The 16,840-nt window shown below is 61.7% G+C and overlaps 1 protein-coding gene across 1 annotated transcript; it reads right to left on the minus strand.

Annotated features, from left to right (window-relative positions):
• Positions 1-4,433: 4,433 nt before the first annotated feature.
• SHH (sonic hedgehog signaling molecule) lies at positions 4,434-14,754 on the minus strand. Its single transcript, XM_081038133.1, has 3 exons — positions 14,041-14,754; positions 8,694-8,955; positions 4,434-6,198 (listed from the first exon to the last, which is right to left on the minus strand). Exons 1-3 carry the CDS (start codon positions 14,347-14,349, stop codon positions 5,459-5,461), a joined length of 1,311 nt encoding a protein of 436 aa, XP_080894259.1. The 5' UTR covers positions 14,350-14,754; the 3' UTR covers positions 4,434-5,458.
• Between the last annotated feature and the right edge of the window lie 2,086 nt (positions 14,755-16,840).

Genomic DNA, 16,840 nt, shown 5'->3' on the forward strand with positions numbered 1-16,840 from the left:
CCAACAGGGTATGAACCTGTCTGCCCAGCCCCACACTTCCAGGGTTCAGTTGTCCCCACACAGTCTTCTTCTGCCCCCTGCTTTTCACCCCTGGCACATAGGAAGGACGTCGTCCCTGGCGCCCCTCCGCCTGTCCTCCGAGCTCCTGCTGCTGCGGCTGCACCAGCCCCGCGGCGCCAGGGCTGGACCCGGGCGCTGCGTCCTCCGCCGCGGCCGCCAGAGGGCGCTCGGACTCCACTCACGGGCGCGTCCGCGCCTCCGGCACCTGGGACCTGGGACCGAGGGGCCGATCCGGGACCCGCGCCCCGCTCCTCCCCAAGCCCTCCCCTCCGCCCCCTGCCGCCTGTCACGCCTGGCGCTGACGCTGCCAGGGACAGCGCCGGGGACAGGCGGCCCTCGGGGGACAGGCGGTCACCTGGGCTGGGCTCCCAGAACTCCCATGAGTTCTCGGGGACCCGTGAACCGGCCTAGCCCCCGGGGTGGTGGCGTCCCTGGTGGTGCGGCCGCCTCCGGTCAGCTCTCCCCGCCGCTGGCCATGTCCACCCGGGGAGGGCCTGGCACGCAGAGGAGGAGCCTGCGTTCTCAGTGGACCCCGGACCTGGGCAGGTTGAAGGAGCACAGAGTGGATGCTGTACGCGCGGCGCCCCGCGGGAGCAGCCCTATGCGTGGACCTTTGGGACACGGGGACAGGGAGCCCGGCCGAGCCTCACCCAGCCCTTCAGAGCCCCAGACTTGGGTGAGATGAATGTGCCATCCACAAATATCACCAAGTAGTAAGAATGGCCATCACCGCAGCAACGACAAGAAAGCAAGAGGGGAGTGGGGCGCGTCCCCTCCGTGCTGATGCTGACCTTCCAGGCTCTTTCTGACACAGCGAGTATCAGGTCCCCACAGCCCCTCCTGCCCCCCACTTCTCCGCCCCGCGTCTGCTTTGTTGGGCCTGTTTGGTGGCCCAGTGCTGAGTGAGGGAAGCGGGCACAGTCTGGCTGGGATTCAGATGAGAAGGACCAGCAGGGTGACAGACACAGGGGTTATGTGCTACCTCTAAGTTGCTGGGCTCTGAAGGGCTCCTACAGCTCCCCTGGGGCCTAGAGGACCCGAATCCCCAACCAGCATGAGGGTTGGTGTCCAGTGGAAAGGGCATCGGTTTCCTGGGACACACAGGATTCCACCCAGGAGCCACATTCTGTGGTTTTCCCCTTGGATTTTTGGCATAATATCGCTTCTGGTTTATCTTAATTTTTAAGATTTCTGAACCTTCTTATTTAAACCAGTTTCCCCCACCTGGGACCATAGCTGCCCTCATCCTGAAAAACAAAGACACCCATGAGAACGCAACCCCGCCTGGCAGTTTCCATGTCTCCTTGTAGTACTAGGACCCAGAACTCGTTTCTATGGCAAAATGTGAATTTTAAGATTTTCTTCTTAATTTGAGAAAAATCAAAGCTCAGCCCAAAAGGGAAAGAAGGTTACCTCCAAATAGAGACCATTTTCCTGGAGCTGGGGAAATAAAGGTGGTGTGGCTGGCTTCCTCTAACTGCTTTTAGATCCCTGCTGTTCCCTTTTACAGGTGATTCTTTCCAGTGTAGCTGACATGTGGTCAGTGTTAAGGTTTGCCTGTTATACCCCCAGGTCAGAAGGGCGGCTCCCGGGGCTGCCTGGGTCTGTTACCCTCCCTGGGCGCCTCTGGCTCCCAGTGAGGGGCGTGATCGAGTGGGCCATCCTTTGAATTCCCATCAGAACCTGCTCTGTGCCGGCATCCACCCTGCCCTGGACCCGCTGCCCACCACGCCGCAGCCCTGCTTGCTTCCCGGGTGAAATCTGGAGCGCCATTGGCAGCCTTTTCCAGCAAAGACCCAGACAGTAACTTCGTCAGGCTTTGTAGCCCGTGTAGTTTTCAGGATGGGGTCTCTGCCTCACACTCTCAATCCTGCGGTGCGTGGGGCGCAAAGGTGCCTGTGGGCAGCGCGTAAAGGCAGAGCCGCCAGGATTCCAATCTAACCTTCCTGGATTTTGAATCTCATCGAATTCTCACATGTTGTGAAGTATTATTCTTTCATAGATTCCCCCATTGAAACATGTATGAGACGAGGGAGTAGGCCGGATTTGTCCCCTGGTGTCCTGGCACATACCGCCAGCAGAAGGCCTGGGACAGTTGGGGCTCATGAAGTGTTTTGTGATCTTCTCATAAGAAGTCATACAAAAGTCACTTCCCTGGTCCTCTACCCCCACTCCAGTGGGTTGTTCTTTCCAAGGACGGACCGACTGACTGCCTTTCTGCGTCATTACAGAACCCAGAACTTGGGCGCACCAGCAGGCACTTTGGTTGCTTTCCTGCCGAATCTTACAACCGCCCAGTGTTCTTCGCGTGTCTGCCCAACACATCCCATATGGCTGAGCAAAGGAGCTCAACTAGGAGAAGACCAGGCTGCTTTCTCCCCTGGGGCTGCCAGCTCCAGCTGGTCACATGGGCGAGTCACATGGTCTGTTGCCCGAGTGAAAATTCCCACGGCCTGACGCACCCCCCACGAAGGCATCAAGTCTGCGCTTTCAACGAGACGTTTCTTCCACATTTTCAGCACAACCTCATGGAAGAAAATGAGAATGGCGGATGACAGCATGGGAGAGGAATTCTGCCACAAAACAGACATTGCCCAGAGTCTCTGTAACTTCTTTAATGGTTCAACAATAGAGCACAAAGATAACAGTTTCAAGTACATTCCGATACATGTTTTTGACAGGAGGAGATGCGCGTTTAGTCACAAGGGAGGTGGCAGCAACACCACGCAGACGCGGCACTGACTCTTGGCCTTTCAACCCTGAAGATGGAGAAGTGGGTGCCTCCTCCCGGGGGGAACGGCTGCACCTTCTTGATGCCCTGTGTTTGGGTTCTCTACCAGGTGGCTTCCTGTTGTTGCCCGTGAAAAAGAGAAATCTTAATGTAAAGCTAAAAGCATCTTGAAAAGTGGGTCGGGGACTGGGTAAGTAAGCAGTGTGTTGCACTGCCACCGAGCCGGGCCAGGAGGGCGCTGCCCGGGGCCCGCTGCCCCAGAGCTGGTGGCCACCAGGACTCTGCCACTGGCACAGGTGCCTGTGGGCCTTGCACGGCCCCGCCAGTCAGGTCCGTCAACGTAGCCAGAGCTGCTGGTGTGCCCAGTGCTTCCGGTTTACTTTCGACCACCTTGCACACAGACTTAAACAGTCCACAGAGCAGAAACGACCAAATGCCACCAGGGTTTGTAAACGCTGAACCTGCTAAGCACCTACACAACTGAAAAACATCCAAGGGCAACTCCTGCTCAGAGGGCCTGGCCAGGGAAGCTTGCGGAGGGCAAGCTTCAGTGCGCAGGCCGGCCTGCTGCCTTAGCACCTGAGTCTGGGCCCTAGGCCTCACCATGCCAGAGCCTTCTCGCAGACACCCCCAGAGCCCACCCCCCGAGATCTCGGGAGCAGCTTCTCCAGACCTGCCCAAAGCCGTCAGGTTCAGTGCTGCTCCCCTAAACCCCACCAGCCTCCAGACAGGCTTGATCTGCTCAGATCAGTGGGCCCTCCCCGCCCACCCTGGCAAAGCCCAGTCTGATGACACATTGGGCTCAAAGCACAAAGAATAACAACAGCCTTCAAAAACAGCAAAGCGCTCAAAGTGATAGCCGAGGGCAGAGCCCCTCTCTGCTGAGCACACAATGCCGCACGGAGCATGAGGACCTCCTCCCCCAGGTCCCAATGACTCCGGGCACCGACCACAAGGCGCCCACTAAAGGAGCCATTCCCTAGGGACAAAAGTCCACACCTAACAACCACTGCAGACAGACAACTAGCCCTTGACACCAGCACGGACCAAGGACCCTGGCACCCTGAGACCCTAGTGGCTGTGACCAGAGAGAGGAGGGAAGACCAGCATGTGGGCCTCCCACAGACTCTGTGGGGTGGGGGCATGGTTCAGAGAGAACCAACACCATGCACTCTCCTTGGGGACCTTTCTTAAAGAGCCCCCCAGGGCTTTAGAAAGCAGCTCAAGACCTCCTTCCTGCAAGGCCTGGGGGCGCAGCACTGAAACCTGGGGCAGCCAAGCCCAGGGGAAAGGTCACCAACAATTACATGGAGCTGAGACAAAGTGGTGAGCACTGGCCCGGGCCCCTCCTCCAGGCCTACAGGTGGGCTGTGCTCATCAGGGGTGGGGGTGGCAGGGCGACAGTCCCCAGCTCAGCACCCCGACGCTCGGAGTGTAGAATGGCTTCCACCCCACAGGCACAGAGCTGAGGCTTCTCCAGTGATGAAAATAAACACGCTGATTTGGTTACCTACTGACTTGGTCTGAATTCACAGTATAAGCAACATATCTGAACATAACACTGGGAACTCCTGTCAGCACTAGGTTTCCCAAACAAAGAAGCCAAAGGGAGGAAAGAAAAAGGGCTGCAACAGGAATTCTTAGTTATTATATACTAACCAGTCTGTGCGTGGCACATTTTATTTCTATAAAACTATTACAAAATATTCAAAAATACAGTTTAGTAAATTTACAGCAGTTATTTCTCAATTTATTAATGCAAAAACATCCTTTGTTTATCTCTGTACAAACTACAGGCTCCATCCGTGTGGGCTCATCACTATGTGCGCTTTTAAAAAATATTATTTTCTAATAAATTCTTTGAAGTTAAAAATAACAGAGTTCTTCCAGTTTGTCAAAAAAAAAAAAAAGGAAAGAAAGAAAAAAAGAGAGAAATGTGTGTGTGTGAGTGTGTAACAGTCTTGACTTCCAAGAATGTGGCCAAAGTGGTGATGACAAAGCAAATATTAAACCGTGATGATAAGAGAGGAGATGGCTGTTACATTGGAAACTAGTTAAATTAAAAATAATATATCTTCATATTTTACACTATTTCAAAAATGAAATGTAATTCAGTTAAGTACTGATCTCTCAAAAAATCTAATTTACAATTCTGTGTATAAAAATATACTTTGTGGACCCCCATGAAGCATGTTTTAGTGTACACTTGCGGAGAAGCAGGAGCTGGCGAAGGAGGGACCGAGGACAGAGTTTCGCTTTCTGAAAGTCGGAACCAGGGACATGTAGAAAAATAGACTCTGAGCAGGTCGCTTGGCCTCACAAAATAATCTCTCCCCCTGCGAGCACAGTTCACGTGACAATAATAAATTATCCAAGAAACAAACTAGTTAAGGCTCTTGAAGGTCCGGTTCATATTATTTAAAACATCTATTCATACCCAACAAATAAATAGCCGGGAGAGGTGGGGGAAAACAATAACCCAAACAAAACCACCGAGAAATCCAACAGAACAGATACGAGCTGCACACGACGACAAAACGTCCCGGGGCCTCTGTGTCCTTCGAGTCTCCTTTGGGCTGTCCTACGGTACCGGCATTATCAGTCGTCGGTGTCACCGACGTCCCACTGCGCGCGTGGCCGCGGCCCCGCCCGCCCCCCGCGCCGCCCTCAGCGGGACGCGACGGCCACGCCGAGCGGGTGCAGGGCCTCGCTGTCCAGCAGCCACGTGCCGAGGCGGTACAGCAGCCGCGAGTACCAGTGGACGCCCGCGGGCCCACTCGCGTCCGCCGCCTCGGGAGGCGGCACGCGGCCCCCGCCCCCGCCGCGGTCCGTGCGCAGCGGCGCCAGCGCGGCCAGCAGCGCGTGCGCCAGGCGGAGGGGCGCGAAGGCGCGGTGCGCCCAGCCGTGCTCCTCGATGACGGCGTAGCACGACGCCAGCACCCGGTTGATGAGGATGGTGCCCTGCGCCGTGAGCGGCGCGTACGCGCCCGTGGCCTCCTCGCGCAGCGTCACGCTGTGCACGGCGGCCGGCAGCAGGCGGCGGCCCCCGCCGCGCTCCGCCACCACGTACACGCGCTGGCCCGGCCGCACGCGGCTGGCGAAGAGCGCGCGGCCGCCCCGCGCGGCGCCCGAGTCGTTGTGCGGCGCCACGAAGAGCAGGTGCGCGGCCGTGAGCAGCAGGCGCTCGCGCGGCTCCCGCGTCTCGATCACGTAGAAGAGCTTCTTGGCGCCGTCGTCGCGGTCCAGGAAGGTGAGGAAGTCGCTGTAGAGCAGCCGGCCCTGCTCGTCGGCCGACAGCACGCGGTCCCCGGGCCGCAGGTCCTTCACCAGCTTGGTGCCGCCCTGCTCCAGGTGCACGGTGGCCGAGCCCGGGAAGCAGCCGCCCGACTTGGCCGCCACGGAGTTCTCTGCGGGGAGGAGGGGGAAGAGGGCGCGGGGAGGTGAGGCCCCCGACGGAGGCGCGGGGGAGGGCGCGCATGGCGCCCCGCGCGCCCCGACACGCAGGCCCGCGGCCCCGGCCACGCCGCCTCGGCGACGAAAGGCGATGCACGCACAGTCTTCAGCGCCTCTAGGCTCGCAGTGGCCGCGACAAGGCGGGGCCGGCGGCACCCCTTTCCTCCCGCCTACCCCCCCCCCCGCGCCGCGCGCACCAGCCCCGCCGAGCCGGAGGGTGTTTGTTCTCCACTCGGAGTCCCCGGGAAGCCGCCTCGAGTGTCCGAGGCGCACCCTCCTTCCCGCCCGCTCCGCCGCGGGGACCCCCCAGCCCGGGGCCTCGGGGTCGCTCGCTCAGGGCCCGGGGCGGGGGTTAAAAGTAGCCGCAGTGGATGTGGCCACTGAGCAAACATTGCAGAGAGCCGGCCGAGGTGTGAAAACCGGGGCTTGTGTGCATTTTCCCATTAAAATCCAATAAAGGGCCCGGCATTGTCACTGCGTCCGCCGCGCGCAGCCCGAGACACTCGGAAGAGGGGCCACTTCCACGTCCCCCGCCCCCCCCCGGCCCGGCCGCCCCCTGTTTGCTCAGGTGCGCCCCCGCCCCCCGCGGTCCACACGCGGGCGCTCCGGGAGCCCGGGCCTCACGAGCGCTGTTTGCTCAGCCAGGCCTCTCCTCCGAGCTCTCGAGCTGCGCCTTTGAATGTTAAATGGCGGGGCTGCCCGAGCGCTGGAAGCGGCCGCGTTCTCAAGGCCCCTTGACGACGCGCTTTCTCGAGCCCTCGGGGGCGCTCGGGGGCTCTCTGTCCCCAGGACAATGCCCGGGGCCGGCCGGCGCGCAGGGGTCGGGAGGAGGGGCGCCCGGGCCCCGTCGTCTCTGCATTCCAATCTCCCGGATCAGGCTGTTTGCAAATAGAGATCGCGAGAAAGAATCTTCCTGTTGGAATTACAGAGGGGTTTTAATCTTCTCATCGGTTTCTCCGGCATGAAGTGCGGGCCCGGCCGTGGGAGGCCCGCCGGAGCCCCCCGGAATGCGAGCCGGGTCGCAGGCGAGCCCGAGTCGTCGAGTCGCACGACCCTGCTTGACACGCAGCGCGCCGCGCCCGGGCCCGTGTGCGCGGAATGCCGATGAGCGGCTCTGCGCGCCGCGGGCTCGGCCAGCCGGCGGGACCCTGGGGCCGGAGCAGCGCTGCTCATTTGCGAGGCGACCGCCGGGGACCCCCGCCAGGGGGACCCCTGCAGGGGACTCCGCGGACAGAGGAGCCGCGCGGGGCGCGCGCGCGAGCGCAGCCACGAGGTCCCGGGAAGGGGCCGCGCGCCGCTGCCTCCGTTCCCCACCCCGTGGCGGGAGGAAAGAACCCCGCACGAGGGTCCCCGGGGGAGCCCCGCGCAACGGGGGCGCGGCCTTCTCTCCCTTCTTTCGGCTGCGACCCCCTCCACACCTGTGTTTTCTGTTGTGACAAGAAACCACTGTTTTCCTTACCTACGAAGTGTGTCTTGACACTTTAAAAGTGTTTTCTACTAACGTCTGCTGTTAGAGCACAGTTTAGGAGACAAAAAGGCAAAACTGGGCAGGGGGTGGGGACGCCACAGTGCCTCCGAAATTCAGGCTGAACTGTTTTGCTAAATGCGCGCGCCAACTGGTGCTGAGAGATGGCGGATCTGCAGAAACAGTGGCCGAGGCGGGCTGTGTGCGCCTGTGGCTGTCGCCTGCCTTCCCCAGCGATTCCTGGCCAGCAACAGCATGTGGCGTCGCCGGCCCAGGGAAGCCAGCTCGGCGGCGGGGATGGCGCTCCGCAGCTGCAGCCGGAGACCTGCCTTCCCTGCTCTGCCTGCGCTGGGGGCAGCCCAGCTGGCTCCCCCGCGGGGCCGGGGCTTCTGGGCTCGCCGCTCCAGATGTTGGAGTGGTGACGAGTGGGTTTCTTACCTCCCACCAGGCCTCTCCCCAAAGGCTTAGGGAGTGAGTTCAGTTAGTTTAGAATCCACAGGCGCCCAGGGGAGGGGTTCACACCCCGGACAGAACCTCCTGTGTGTGTGTGGGGGGGCGGGGATGGGGGAGTGGAGGCCAGTTGACTCTTAAGCCCTAAACCAGAGGAAGGATGGATGCCAGACCTGGCTAACCCTGTAGTCTCACACCAGGAACCACCCCCATCTTCCTTCCCTGTCTCTGCTACCTGTAGTGGGGCCTCCGGAAACAGGCTTTGGGGGTGGCTGGGGAAGCCATGTGCCCTTTGTATGAGGGCTCAGAGGACCTTGGGCCTCTGTGGTCTTGGGGGGCGTACAATTCCTTGCGGAGAGACGAGCCTCATAGGGTAGGGACCCACCACAGAAGCACAAGCCATCACCCAGTTCCCTCCCTCGCTGCCCTCATTTTTCACTTTCCCTTGAATCTGGCGGTGGGCGCACAGGTGACATCTCCTGGGCAGATATGGAGTTGCTTGGGGGGCTATGGGAAGGCAGAGCCGTCACCCACCTGCTTTCACGGAGCAGTGGATGTGAGCCTTAGACTCGTAGTACACCCAGTCGAAGCCAGCCTCTACTGCCAGGCGTGCCAGCATGCCGTACTTGCTCCGGTCGCGGTCGGACGTGGTGATGTCCACGGCGCGGCCTTCATAGTGCAGTGACTCCTCCGAGTGGTGGCCGTCCTCGTCCCAGCCTTCGGTCACCCGAAGCTTCACTCCCGGCCATTGGTTCATCACTGAGATGGCCAAAGCATTTAACTTGTCCTTACACCTCTGCCAAGAGAAGGGGGACCCCACAGATGTTAGCATCCGGCCCGCTACCCACCCCCTTGGGCTGCTGTCTGGTCCCTGAGGGCCAGCACTGTGTGGAGAAGTAGGGAGAGAAGGCCTGGAGTGGGGCCCAGCCAGCTCAGAAGAGAGGGCCCTGGAGTGCCGCAGGCGGGTCTGCAGGGGGCAGGTCCCCTTGGAGACAGCCGAGGGCCTGCCTGCCTCCAAATTCTGAACTTCCAGAGGGCCTTCATGGCCTGGGAGGCAGATGAGTTAACTGCCTCTTTTCAGACAGTGACTGGAGAACCCACCAGGGCACCCGTGGTCATGCCTTACCTACCCCAGGGTGTCCCGCAACCCCTTGCTGTTGGTCCCATTTCTCCGCACCTGTGCGGGGCTCCACCCCTCTCCCTCACCTGGAGGCCAGAGAGAGGCCCAGGGTGCACCTTTGAAGATATAAAGGAAAGCACAGGGTATACTTCTTAAGGAATTAAAGGGCTTGCCTTATCTCTGCACCCTCGCTCCTGCCCTGTGCCTATCTAAGGTGAGAATTAAGCCAAAGGTAGAGAGGGAGGTGGGAGCTGATAGCAAAGCTTAAGGGGTGGTAGAGAGCCAGCAGTGAAAGGCGACCAGGTGAGTTATAATTTTCAATGCAGGCCAGGCCGGACGACAAACAGTCTTTATCTGGACAGCCACATTCCTTTCCCCGTGGAACTCTTTCTCCCGGCTTTTCTGTGGTCTGATTGTGTCTCTTGTTTTCCTTAACCTGTTCCCTTCCCCCGCTTGTTTTCTTGGCCCCAGTGCAGAATGGTGTCCTGCAAGTTTGAAGAGCAAACTTCAGAGGTGGAGGGTGGGGGGTGGGGCAGGAGGTGGGGGATGGGGAGCCAGAAAGGCCTGGCGCCTTGGAGCCCTTCCCCTTGGGGAGTCACCCTCTCGCCAGCACCCTTGCCCGCCCCCCAACACAAGGAAGCTGCGGGGTAGGAGTAAGGAAATGTCGAGTAGGCATGACACACCCCAGGGTGCGTGGATGGGGTGGGGGACTCCCCCGCGTGTTCTGCGGTCCCATTCAGAGAAGGAAGCCATAAAAACAACCAAATCAAGTGTGTGCGTTTGTGTGGCTGCGAACTCACTGGTCGCTAATCCTGTTGCCGGTGGGGTGCGAGGTTTAAAAAGAGGGAAATGACAAAGGTCCTTAGAGAGGCTGACCCAAGGGGAGGTGGGTGACAATTTTACGTCGACGTCTGCAGAGGGCAGGGCTGGCCTCCTCCAGGCGGGCGATGCTCGGCTGGGGAGCCTGCTTACCGGGCTGAGGGACGGCCCCCTTCAAGGACCCTAATAATCGCGTGGGGGGCTCTTTTCCTAAAGAGTGGGGGAGGAGGGCCCTTGCGGAAGGACTGCTGCGGCCTGTTAAGGGGATGTGACAGATTGCGCAACAGGAAAAGTCCTGTGTATTTGGCAGCAATAAAAACTAGTAATATGGTTGCAGAGTTAAACATACAACCAGTGGGGGTGGGGCGGGGGCTGGGGGCGGCCCTGGTAACAGGTCCGCGCCTGCAGGTTTCTGGGCCTGCCAGCCATTTTCTTAAAAAAAAAAAAAAATCGGAAGGGCAGAGTTTGAGTGAGGTCATCTTGAGGATTGAACGCGTTTTACATGAAAATCAATCAGTAAACCAGGGTCAGTTAAGAGCCGGGATGTGGAGCGGGCTGCGCAGGCGCACACCCCCGACACGCACACGCACACGCCCGCGTCCCGAGCCCCATCCCACCGCAGCTCCCATCTCTCGGGGGCGCGTGGAGCTCTCCCCGGCTTCCCGGGGGCAGCTGGCGAGCTTGGGGCGGGGCGCGCAGAGGCCCCCCCGGCCCGCCCCGCGCTCTGCGCCGCGCCGCTGGGGCCGGAGGTGGGGGCCCGGGCGGGGACGCAGGCCGAGGCAGGCCCGACTCGGCGCCCCGCGCCCCCCGCGCCCTGCCCGGCTCCCGGCTCCCGGCTCCCGGCTCCCGGCGCCGCGCGGCCTCGGCGCGGCTGCAAGGACGCGCTGCGCCCAGGCCGGCCGGCTCCTCGCGGCCAAAGCCGGGACGCCTAGGCCGGTCACCGATGTGCCACTGGGTCGTGTGCCGCGAACCGAGCCCGAGTCGGTGCAGCCACCGTGAAGCCCGGCGGGGCCATCGGGCTGCTTTGTGTCGCCGGGGCCGAGCGGGTCCCCACGCCTGAGCTCCTGCCACCTCCGCCGACTGCGCAGCCGCTCCGCGCCCGCAGCCCGAGAGGGGCTGTCACCGCCGAGGGCCGGCGGGCTCCCCCGGCTCGGGGAGGGCTGTTCCAACTTCAGAAGAGACCCCCCTGGTCCTCACACGCGTCTCTCCTGCCTGCCTCCCCTACTCGGGAAAACCCGAACCCTCCCAGCCAAACAGGAAGCCCTCCTCACACCCGCACCTGAACGCGGTGCCGCAGGGCCGCCACGCACCCAGAAATCAGCCCAACGTGGCCTCTGCGCCCCCGGGCGCTTCCTCGCGGCCCCCTGTCCCCGCAGAGCCCCCCGGCCGCCGGCACCCCGCCTGGCACCCGCGGCCGGCGGGGAGAGGGTGTCTGTCTGCGCTTCCCCCTCTCCGAGTTAATATTAACCCGGGCTCATGCGTTCCAGAACTGCTCTCCAAGTTCCACTGGGGACGATCTTGCCATGGTTGAGGGACTTGGGCGGCAGTCACATTAGAGGGACAGAGACACAGCGAGACGCGGAGGGACGGCGAGACGGGAGGAGGGACACGCACCTGAACAGAATCCAGGTGGTTACCTTAGGTGAGGGGCCAGCGGGTGCGCAGGTTCCCCGGGCGCCTTAACCTGCTCTGGCCCGGGAGGCGGTCCCTGCTTCACCCCTTCACCCCGGCCCTGCCCCTCACCACCCACCTTCTCCGCCCTCTCCCCATCCCCGCCCCTCCCGCCCCCCTCAAGTCGTAGAAGCGGTGAAGAAGGAAGGACAAGGAAGGGATAAACCAAGGGCACCTTCCGGGCCGCCCCCCAGCCATCCGCGTTTTGGGGGGCATGTGTGCAGTCCGCGACGCAACGCCGGCCGGGCTCTCCCCACCCCCCACCCCCACGGTGGCTGCCCCTCCCCCGTCCTTTTGTGCTGGGAACGGGAATAGCCACTGCCCAAGGAAAAAAAGTATTTGTTTTCGTTTCTTCGTCTGAGGGAAGTTGACAGAAGGTCAGAAGTTCAAATGCTGCCAGCGCGCGCGGCGGCGAGAGTGGCGGGCGCAGGGCCGCTGGGCCGCGGGTCCCCGGCGGCGCGGCCGGAAAGGGACCTGCTGGGGGCGGTGGCGGGGCGCCGAGGACCCGGACGCCGGGCAGCGGCCGAGCCTGCGTTGCGCCCTGACCGGGCACCTCCTCCCCGCCCGCACGCGGCGACCCCAGCCGTCGGGGTCCTGAGCGAGCCGGGACCGAGCCGCGCAGGGCGCCCGGCGGGGCACCGCAGCCCGGCCCCGCGCGCTGAAACCCGAGCCGCGGGATCGATCGGCCCGGAGTAAGTGGAGCCGGACGCGTCTGCCGGGGCGCGCGGCTCCGCGCTCGCAGCTGGGCCGCCGGGCGAGCAGGCCGGAGCCCCTCTCCGGCGTGGGCTCAGCGCGCGCCCGGGCGGGCGGCGACCCCTCGGGCTCGGGGACCTCAGGCGTCCCGGCCTCGCCGCCTCCGCCTGCCCTGGCTCCCGCCTCCACCGTGCTAGGCACCCAGGAAGACCCCTCCCCTCCTTGGGGACGAGGGTGACCGGGTCGGGGCCCGGGCCCGCCGGAGGGCTCCCCGCGCCGGCCGCCCGCCCGGAGCCCCGAGGCCTTCGCAGAGGGAGGCGCGGCGCGCGCTGCTCGGGGCACTGGCGCGCGGCCACGCTCGCGGTCCCGATTTAAGGTGGCCGGGAGCGGGTGACAGGCGGGGGAAGGACCCGGGGCCCGCTGCCGCGCCCCCCGCCGTCAGGTGGGGCCGCCCCTGCCCGCCGCCCGCGTCCTTCCTCGGCCCCGCGGCCAGGCCGGGCCCGGCGAGGAGCGGAGGCCCGGAGGGGGCGCCTGTCCCCGCCACCCCCACCCGGGCGGCACCCGCGCCCCTTCGGCGCGGCTCGGAGAGCAGTGCGCTCCTAGCCCTAACGGTAGGACCTGCCTGTTTTAATAGGGCAGAGAAAAGGATGGTGACCTATATTTGCCAGGAAATCCATATCTAGCTCCGGTTGTACGTGCGCGGAGTCGCAGACAGTCCACCATGGGCAGGGAGAGGTCTCCCGCGGACGTGGGGAGGGACGCAGCCCCGCGTGCTTCGCCTGGCGGCTCCTTTCCAGCCCCCCGCGCGAGTATTTGGCGGCTCCTAATTCCTATGCAAGCAGGTTGAAAACGAGAGTGATGCGGTGCCAATGAGTTCTAAGTCCCTCCCCCAAGTACCGGGCCGGGAGAATGAAAGCGCACCCTTAAAGAAGTCCTGGTGCATTCCCACTCCGAGGGGCACCGCCGCCAGCGGAGTCGCAGTGGGGCTCTGTGACGCGGCCGGGGACCAGCGGGCAGCTCCCGGAGCCCCTGCCTTTTGTCAGAACCGCCTCCTGGCGTTGGGGGTCGAGGGTCTGTGGTGGGGGCGGTGGATGGGGGTGGGGGGGCCGTGGGAAAGAAAGGCACGGGGGAGAAGGAAGGCGTGGGGCTCTGAGGTCGCGTCTGTGCAGTGACCTGGGAACCACTCTCTGTGCGGGGATTTCTGCCCCCTCCCTCCGTTTCCACCTCAAACTTGGAAAGGGCACACGCCCCCAAAGTGGAGGTCTCCCCAAGTTGTGAGCTAGAGGTGAGGCAGGGTGGGAAGGCCATTTCAGCAGGACAAATCAAATCAGGGCCGTCAGTGGACCACATCTCCCATCCCCCCCACCTGCCCCCACCCTAAACTTCTCCAGCTGGACCCTTCGCCTCCATTCCCCTCCAGGAAGAGGAAGGGGTGGCAGGTAGGCGGGTGGGTGGGGAAGGAGAGGGCGGAATTGCCTTTCTATCATCATAAAGAGCAAACAGACGAAGTCTGGGACGGCTTGGTTACACAGAGCCCCTGGAAAGCGACACAGTGCACGCCCGGCGCTGGCTTTCTACCTGAGTCATCAGCCGGTCCGCTCCGGTGTTCTCCTCATCCTTAAAAATGATGTCGGGGTTGTAATTGGGGGTGAGTTCCTTAAATCGTTCCGAGTTTCTCGAGATCTTCCCTTCGTATCTTCCACTGGCCCCTAGGGTCTTCTCAGCCACGTTGGGGATAAACTGCTTGTAGGCTAAAGGGGTCAGCTTTTTGGGGTGCCTCCTCTTCCCAAATCCCCTGCCGGGTCCGCACGCCAGCCCCGAGCACATCAGCAGCGAGGAGACGAGCACCACCAGCAGACATCTCGCCAGCAGCAGCATCTCGTCCATGGAACCCAGTGACTTCAGAGCCGTCCCCGTGCGGGTCTGTGAGCGCGAGTGTGCGAGTGTGTGTGCCTGTGCACTCGCCCTCGCTCGCTCTCTGCCTCGCTCTTTCTCTTCCTATAGAACCCTGCCCGCCGCTGCTGCGGGGGCCTCGCCGCCTGTCCCCACCCAGACGGGGGCTGGAGCGGCAGGCTGCTGGTCGCTGATAACGGAGCACATCAGAGTTGGGGCGGGAGACAGCAATCAAAAGACAAAAAGAGTCTGATTTTAAATGGTAGCAAGCCTGGAGAGCTTGTGAGAGAGGCTGCCTTCAGTACTATATTATAGCTGGCAGGGGCGTATCTGATTGGCCAAGGCAGAACAAGCTTGTCTTCTGATGTTTAACCCTAAAAAAGACTAGAATTTTTTTTTTCTGTTGCTGCTGTTGCTTTATTTTCACCTGAAGGCTTCGCGTTAAAAAAGAAAATGTCTAGTAAGACAAAGGTGGGCGTGAGGGAAGCGGCCGGCTCCTCAGGATGACATCAGTCACCCCCTGCTTTGTGCATATCTCCGTGTCCCCCCCTCACTTTCTCCAGAATGGTAGCTGCTTCAGTTAAAACCAACTTAAGTTTTTAAAGGACAGTCTAGACCCCCCCCCCCACAGCTTCGATCATCAAACAAGTATTCTCTCCCAGGTTTGAGGGGCAGAGCTGCCCAGGTCTTATTTAAATGTTTTTTTTTCCAGAGACTTTATCACACAGGTTACGTCTCCCCATATTTTAAAGACAGAGGGTCTGTGTGTCCTCCAGAATATTCAACATCCTTGGACCGAGGGTGATTCTGATTGACCACACAGAAAGCATTGCTACTTGACGAGCTCTAGGTGCCTTAGAAAAACTTGAAAATACTCCTTTATTGCATTTCAATATGCATTATTTTTAACCCTCTGAATATGGGGTGTGGCGTGCTTAGGGGCTGGCACAGACTGAACTGCGACCGTCCTGCTGGCTGGGCCAAGCGGTCTGGAGCAGGGGCCTACACTGTGTGCTGGGCGGAGGCCCGCTGTGCCTGGGGGCAGCGCTGAGTGGGCACGGCTGTGCACACACCACCCCCTCCATCTATCGATCTGAGCAAAGTGCAGGCCGGGATGAGCTGACTGTGGGATTCAGGCTCCTGCACATCGTGCCGAGCTGGCTTTCCGGGGAACCCTGCAAGCCAGTGCTCAGGCTGGTGGGGGCTGCAGGTGGAGATGGGGCAGGCTTCTGGGGGAACAGTGTTCTGCTCAAAGAGCGGCATCCAGAAGAGCGACCAGCACTCAGAGCTGGCAGTGCTGGAGTCCCCAGTACCTGTGCTCCTTTCAGAAAAAAAAGGTCCTTATGTAAACTAGAAAAATAACATCAGAAATCCCCTCTTTTTGCAGAACATACCCTCCCCTTCTCAGCCCTCCCCATCTCACTCATCTGCAAGGATTGCTGTAGAATGAGGCAGAGGAGCCAGGGTTCTTCATGTGAATGGAAGTGCTGGCCCTGGGAGAGGCAGGCCCTGGACGGTCGCTCTGTGAAGTTAAGCGAGTGCTCTGCCTTGACCCCAGCCCAGCTGGGTGGAGTGGGAGAGGCCAGGTCTGAAGGCTGGACCTTTGAAACAATGGGACCTTTCCAGCCGTCCAGGCAAGCGCCCTTGCAGATAGCCTTTTTGGTGGGGGGTGCTGGAAGGGGGAACTTAGGAGCCACCCAGCTGGGCCTTGCAGAGATCCAGCATTATCGAGGCTCAGCCAGTCCCGGGCCCTCCCCAGGCTGGCCAGAGTCCCCCAACCCACCTTTCTCATTTTTTCTATCCTATGATTGGTGAAGAATCAAGTACTGGGAAGAACGCCCATGTCTGGGCAAGGTGGGAAAGCAGCACCCAACTTTTTCAAGGCTTGCCATGTGAAGGGGGGGGGGGTCTCACTGTCTGGGCTGTGGCCTCTGTGCCTCTGTGTGCTTCCAGGGAAACAGACAAAAAGGATCCACTGTCCTGGGCCCAGGAAGGTGGGCCGCCTCGGGGTGCTTACTGCACAGCGCGTGTGCATGTAACGCCACTGGGTGGTGCGGTGCGGTGCGGGGCTTGAGAAGGCACTGGGCCTCGGGGACGCTGCAGCCTTGTGCTGGGCCTCCCCCGCGGCCCTGCTTCTCGCCTGCCCCAGCCCCTTCCCTTTCCCCCTCTTGAGCCTTCCCTTCGAAACCCAGGCACAGGCGAAGGACCTCAGCAGCCACCGCCACCGGGCGCGCAGCGGTGGGCCGGCGGGAGGCGCGCGCCCAGGCCATCCCGGGGCGTGCGGAGACCTCAGCCCCGCCACCTGCGCTCTGGACGTCCGAGCTGGCAGGGCGCACGCTGGCGGGGGCGGGGGGACAGGGTGGGGGGCCGACGTTCCCAAGCCGGTCAGGACTCCTCGCCCCTGGCTCGGGCCAAGGCCACCTCCCTGGAACGTCTCCAGCCCTGGACACCCCAGGGCCTGCCAGGGGCCGCCTGCCCGGGGACT

Source organism: Rhinolophus hipposideros (assembly GCF_964194185.1).
Source record: "Rhinolophus hipposideros genome assembly, chromosome: 25".
Lineage (NCBI taxonomy): Eukaryota > Metazoa > Chordata > Mammalia > Chiroptera > Rhinolophidae > Rhinolophus > Rhinolophus hipposideros.